The 6458-nt window shown below is 47.3% G+C and overlaps 1 protein-coding gene across 2 annotated transcripts in view; it reads right to left on the reverse strand.

Moving 5' to 3' along the window:
• Tbc1d2b (TBC1 domain family member 2B) overlaps positions 1-6458 on the reverse strand; it is a 104182-nt gene that overhangs the window by 3507 nt on the left and 94217 nt on the right. For both annotated transcript variants that reach the window (XM_029558803.1, XM_008823394.3), the window contains exon 12: positions 2635-2756. In XM_029558803.1, the coding sequence (XP_029414663.1) occupies positions 2635-2756 (122 nt within the window). The remainder of the gene's footprint in view (positions 1-2634; positions 2757-6458) is intronic.

Here is a 6458-nt window from a genome sequence, read left to right on the forward strand (position 1 = left end):
GCCCTAGATCAGATCCTCTTTGACCCGTTCCTCACCTGCATACAAGTGTGTTATGTCATCCCCTGCCACTGGTTCCCACATGGAGGCACTAATAACCTGGCACTTGATCAGTGACAGCAGGTGACAGTGAGTGTGAATCCTCAGGGCCAGCATCTGGCAGGCCACAGCAGGTGCTAAGGAAGACTGTCCTGGGACCGACAAATGGGGAACAGTGATGATGTCAGACCCCCTCAGCAGAGTGACCCGTGCTAAGACACCATCTACAAAGGCACATACAGCTTGTTAAGGCATTGACTGACAACAAATGTCTTATGTTTGTAACACTTCTAACCACTGGTCAGTGTTTAATGAAGACAGGGCAGAGCGAAGAATTGTCTGGATGCCTGGCCCTGCTCTCCAGCACTCACGGTCAGTCACACTGCTCTCTGGGTGTCGACTCCTGTGCCAAAGGGTAGGTCCCTTTCTAGTCCTGGATTCTGACAGGCCCAGGGCCTTGCTTCCTGACAGGAGGGGATCATTCCCTGCTTGTCAGCTACAGGCCCTATAAACTAGCTGAACAGCATGTTACCAGGGCTCCCCCCTGTCTCCCCAGGGAAGCAAGCCATTTGCTCTTCTGCTCAGCCACTGGGGCTGCATTTCACATCAGTGTGCAAAGGATGGTAGATACCACAAGCCCTTTGATTTCTCCTTTTAACATTTCAAACTGTTTCTCTTGCAAGGGGGTGAAAGGTGAGACAGGCTGGCTTTATTCAAAGGCCAAGTTTTCCCATGTGTTCTGTGGCTGCAAGTACCAGAAGTTAAGGCCTGACCACAGTGGCCCTAGAATGAGGGCTGCCTAGGTGCAGTGTCAGGCGCAGCTTCTCGATCTTGCTGAGGAACATCCAGAGACTGGCCCTTTCTTACCTGCAGCTGTGAGCCACAGGCTCCATAAACTAGAGACCTCATTCTTTGCTACAGAGAGAGAATGGGGATACTAAATTATTAACTTACTCCTTCAGTCAGAGGGAGCCTACTAGGGCATGGATGTAGTACAAAGGGAACTCAGACACTGCCCTTGTATGCACGCACAGCCCATCCTGGATTCCCAGGAGTCCTGCCACAGAGACCAGTTCAATCTGGTTTCACCCAATGTCTCCTGAATGCACCTGGGTACAGATTCCCTTCCTCCTTCTCAGACTACTAGTTCAGGTAGCTCACTGAAACACAGAGACTCCAGAGGTGGAGGCAGGGCCAGGGCACCTACAGCCTCAGCAAGATCCCTAGTGAGTCAGCTGGGACTCATGTACTCATTTGGAAGCTCTTCATCTGGTGTCCTTGACTTTTTAAAAGTCAAGGGAAAACTGCACCACGAGCCATTCACAAGGTGGCGCTGTAGGGTTGTGTAAGTTGGGAGCTGCCTAGCTCTGCCCAGTGGTGACAGGAAGTAGGAGGGGAGTGTATCTCTAGGCAGCTCTTAAATCCAGCACAAGACTGTCAGGGGCCCAACAGTATGGAATCAAATGCTCTCAACACAGTCAGTCATTCTTTTGTTTTGAGACAGGGACTCCCTGTAGCCCCAGCTGGTCTGGAACTTGCTATGTAGACCAGGCTGGTCTCCATCTCACTGAGACCCACCAGCCTCTGCCTGTGGAGTTTTGGGATTAAAGGTGTGTACCACCACACCTACACCTGGCTTGATTCAGTCATTCTTAATCTTGACTAATTCAAGGTTAACAAAAACCCTCAAGGCTCACCCTAAAATTGGCATCAGTCTTTCACAGGCAACCACTCTCAGGTATCCTTTCTCCGTGGGCAAAAAAAAAAATCAATGGTAGCCCAGACAGGAAATAACCATGGGCTTTGGGAGGGAGGGAGCAAAATGGTTCATGAATACTCCAGCTGCCCATACCAGAAACCTAGAGTTCTTCAAGCTCAAATCCTTTCCTCTTCCATCTACCCCACTTTTCTCCATCTGAAGTTGTATCTCTCTAGGCCACAATCTCTCTTTCCTGGACACCTTAACAGTCACTCTCCACTGGTCTCTCGGTGGCCAGTCCTGCCCCAACTTTCTTGTGCCTGACCCTTCAGTAACTTTCAAATACTTTTAGAATGAAGCACAAAGTCCTGAGCAGTCTACAGGAGCCAGGACAAGCCAGCTCTGCTAGGCTGCAGCCATGACCCCAGGCACCCGGGCAGTAGCCTAACTGCCTCCCTCAACTGTCCCTCACAGTTGAAGCACCTGTGCCAAGCACAATTCTCATTACCCCTTCCCAGCCTCGTTCTCATCTAGCCTGGGCTTCCTCATCACTACAGGGACTAAAAGCAGCCTGCTTCTCTCAAGAAATCAAGTTCAGGGGCTGTTCCTTATCTTCGACCCCCATTCCTAAAACAGGGTCTGGTATACCAGAGACTTAGCAAATGCTTTAGACACAGAACCATTGCTTTGGACTGCAGAGTTTGTTTGTTGGATAAAGGATACAAGTATCTGCATCTCAGTCAGTCCTCTCTAATCTTCGGAAGGTCACGGCCCTTCCCATTGCTTTCCCCAGGAAAGGGAATCCCTCTTCCACACTGCAGCCCAGATGGCTCTGAGTCTGAGGACAGCAAGGTCAGGTGTACACCCTTCCTGGTGTCTGAGGACCCCTGAGAACTCACCTGGCATCAAGGATAGTCCGAGTGAAATAACGGAGATACTTGAATATGGACATTGAATCTTGCAATTTCAGGATCTCCTCTTCCTTGTATTTAAAAAGTGCCAGGGCAAAACGGAAAATAACCTGTGGGAAAGCCAGAGAAATCTGTCATTGAGACATTGTGGTTCCAGACACAAGGCTGGATTCTGGAGCTGGAAGTCAGAGGTCTCCTTGGGGCCGGCTGGAGGAAGTGCCTTACAGGCTTGCCCTAGGACAGGGCCTCGAACTGAGGGGCAATTCCCAGGGCTGGATAAGGCCCTTTAGTACAGGAAAACAAGCCCTGTGGTTTTCAACAATTCCACCCAAAACAAAAATGTCCGTATGAAGTTAAATAGACTTTTGTGGAATCCTTTCATCACATTCAGCTGACGTTTATATTCAACAAAGAATTTGGAACTAGAAATCAGTTTACATAAAACCCAAACTTGGGCTTTTTTGACTGAAAATGTTGCAAAGCTTCAACCCAGAAGTAGTGTCAGTTTCCACTGGCGAACAGGGGTCTGACTTTTAAATATGGTGAAACAATCAGTGGATTTTACTAATTTATTTTTGGGGTACTGTAGGTGAAGCTAGCGGGGACAGAGTCCTGGAGATCTTCCAAGTCCAAGCAGCTTTGGAGCAAATTGCTTCTCCTCATCTAAGGGCCCTGAGTGGCTGCAACAACTTGCACTGCATCATATTTACAAAGTGATAGCTACAGGGTCAAATTGGTCACAATTCTCTTCACATACCTACCTATGGCCTAAGAGGAGCACTGTTTATGTCCTAGTTGAGAATTCTTCGTAGTAATGGTAAATTAGACTCTAAAAGAGGCAAGCGGCTATGCTGGCCAGACTTTGAGCATGGAGTAAAATACTCAACTTTGCTGCTGGAGTATAACCCTGTGAGGCCTTTCTGAAGGGCAATCTGGTGGTACCCAGCTCTACAGATGGACTAATCCTTCACCCCATATTTCTAGACTAGACTTACAGTGCACCTGTATACATGTAAAGACAAAAGTCTCAGGAGAGTCAGCACACGTTCAAGAGGCAAGAGACTGGAAACCTAAGTGTCCCATCAAGGGCCGCTATGTACATTTCTGGCTCATCTGTACAAGGAAATACTCAGTGTTACAAAACAGGTCCTGTATGCCCTGATACAGAACTATGTCCACAATATGGTAAGTTAAAAAACACGTATTTTAGCTAGGTGTGGTGGTGTATGCCTTTAATCTCAGCACTCAGGAGGCAGAGGAAGGCAGATATCTGTGAACTCAAGACCAGCCTGGTCTACATAGTGAGTTCCAGGCCAGCTGGGGCTACAGGGAGACCCTGTCTCAAAAAGCCCCCCCCCAAAAAATCCACATATTTTAGATGTCACAAAATACCTAGAGGAAAATACAGAATGAAACTACAAGATATTGTGAGGGACCTTCTTCCTACTATACTCTTATGTTTTGTCTGTGTTGTTACTTACATACAAATTTGAAAATTAAAAAAATGGGCTGGACAGATGGCTCAGCAATTAAAAGCCCTGGTTGTTCTTAGTTCCAGGGGATGTGATGCCCTCTTCTGGCCTCCACAGGCATTGCATGATATGGTACACATACATATATGCAGGCAAAACACTCAGGTATTGTGCTGGATAGCTTTAGTTGTCAACTTGACACACCTGGGTAGAGAGCCTCCATTGGACTGGCCTGTGGCCATGTCTGTGGGGTACTTTCTTGATTGTTGAGTGATGTGGGAAGGCCCAGCCCACTGTGGGCAGTACCATCCCTGGGCAGGTTGTTTTGTATTGTGTAATAAAGCAGACTGAGCATGGGCCAGGGAAGCAGGCCACTAAGCAGCATTCCTCCATGGCTTGTGCTTCAGCTCCTGCCTCCAGGTTCCAATCTTGGGCTCCCTCAGCAATGAACTATAACCTGGAGATGTAAAATAAATAAACTCTTTCCTCCCTAAGTTGGTATTGGTCAGAGTGTTTTGTCACAATAGTGGAGAAACAAACTAGAACAGAAATTGGTACCAGGATCGTGGGGTATTGCTGTGACAGACATGGCCTTGGTGTTTTGGGAAGGATTGTAGAAGTGTTTGGAACTTTGGGTCAGAAAAGTCATTGAGTGCTTAGAGTTTGTTGCTGTAGGGCTTGGAACAGTTATGTTAAAAGAGCTGTGGACAATGGAGGCCTGGCTTGTGAAGCTTCAAAGAAAAGCAGAGACTATCAGGGATGTTCGTGTGATATCTTAAATTGAGAATCTGTAGGTTCTGGTCAGCTGCAGCTGAAGAATCAACTGTGATTAAGAAGAGACCAGAACCTGAAGTAAAACTTTTGCTTTACTGGGAAAATTGATGGTTAGCTGATATTGAAAAAATCAGCTGTAAGTAACAAGAGACCAACATCACTGTGGCAAAATCTTCTGGGAAGTATTTCCTCAGGGTCCACACACAGAAGCTGTGGTCCACAGGGAGCCCGAGCTTTCATCTCAAGCTGGAAGCAGGACTTGGTAAAGTGTGAGTCTCCTGCATGGTTCTGGTGTTGAAAGTATGAAAGGGTCACAGAGAGCAGCTGAGGCTTGGCACTCTGTGAGGCCAGGAAAGACCATAAGTGGAAGTGCAGCTTTAGCTGCAGTGGATTGAAGGGGTCATGGAAAGAATCTGAGGCTTTGCACCCCAAGAGGCCAGAAGAGACCATTGGTGAAGGTGCAGCCTCAGTTTCAATGGAGACCCCAGGTTTTTAGAAATGGCAGGACCTTGGGATACCACCAAGGGCAGCAGCAGGTGTGAAATGGAGCCAGTCTGGGTCTGAGAGATGAGATGTGTGTGCTGTGGATGGCAGAATCAGAGAAGTAGAGCTGCCAAAACCCTGCGGAGCCCAGAAGATGGTGAGTGAATCCCAGATGTCCAGCCTTGAGTTACTTTGCTGGATTTAGGCTTTGCTTAGGCATGCCCAATTCTTCCCTTTGAAATGAAACAGTACTTGTTTGGGATTTTATAGGCACCCAGTTAAGAGACTTTTAAAAGAGACTGTGGGATTTTTAAGGTTGTACAGTCTTATGTTGTGACACTGTTATCATATATTGAGGACAAGAAGTGGAAAGGTTCTGGTTTAATAGTGATGTGTTTGTGTGTCAAGTTGACAAGGGGTCAATTGTGCTGGATAACTTTAGTGTCAACTTGACACACCTGAGTAGAGGGAGCCTCAATTGGGGAAATTTCAAGGACTGGCCTGTGGCCATGTCTATGGGCTATTTTCTTGATTGTTGAGTGATATGGGAGGGCCAAGCCATGGGCAGGTTGTTTTGCATTGTTTAAGAAAGCAAGTTGAGCAGGGGCCAGGGGAGCAAGCCAGTATGCAGCAGTCCTTCATGGCCTGTGCTCCAGCTCCTGCCTACAGGTTCCTGCCCTGAGTTCCTACCTTGGACTCCCTGATGAACTGTGACCTGGGAAATGTAAACCTAATAAACCCTTTCCTCCCCAAGTTGGTACTGGTCAGAGTGTTTTGTCAAAGCAATGGAAAAACAAACCAGAACACATATAAAGTAAGTAAATTAATTTTTTTAAAATTTTTATTTGATGGGGGGGTGTTAGAGGACAACTCAGTTTTTGTCTTTCACCACATGGGTTCCAGGGATCAAATTCAGGTTGTAAGGCTTGGTGGCATTTGCCCTTACCTGTTGAGCCATCCTGCTAGCCCTTTATTCAGTGTGGTGTAGTATGGTATGAGAGAGAGAGAGAGAGAGAGAGAGAGAGAGAGAGAGAGAGAGAGAGAGAGAGAGAGAGAGACAGAGAGAGAGAGAGAGAGAGAGAG

This window comes from Nannospalax galili, unplaced genomic scaffold, assembly GCF_000622305.1.
Source record: "Nannospalax galili isolate Female #2095 unplaced genomic scaffold, S.galili_v1.0 scaffold28, whole genome shotgun sequence".
NCBI classification, from domain to species: Eukaryota; Metazoa; Chordata; class Mammalia; order Rodentia; family Spalacidae; genus Nannospalax; species Nannospalax galili.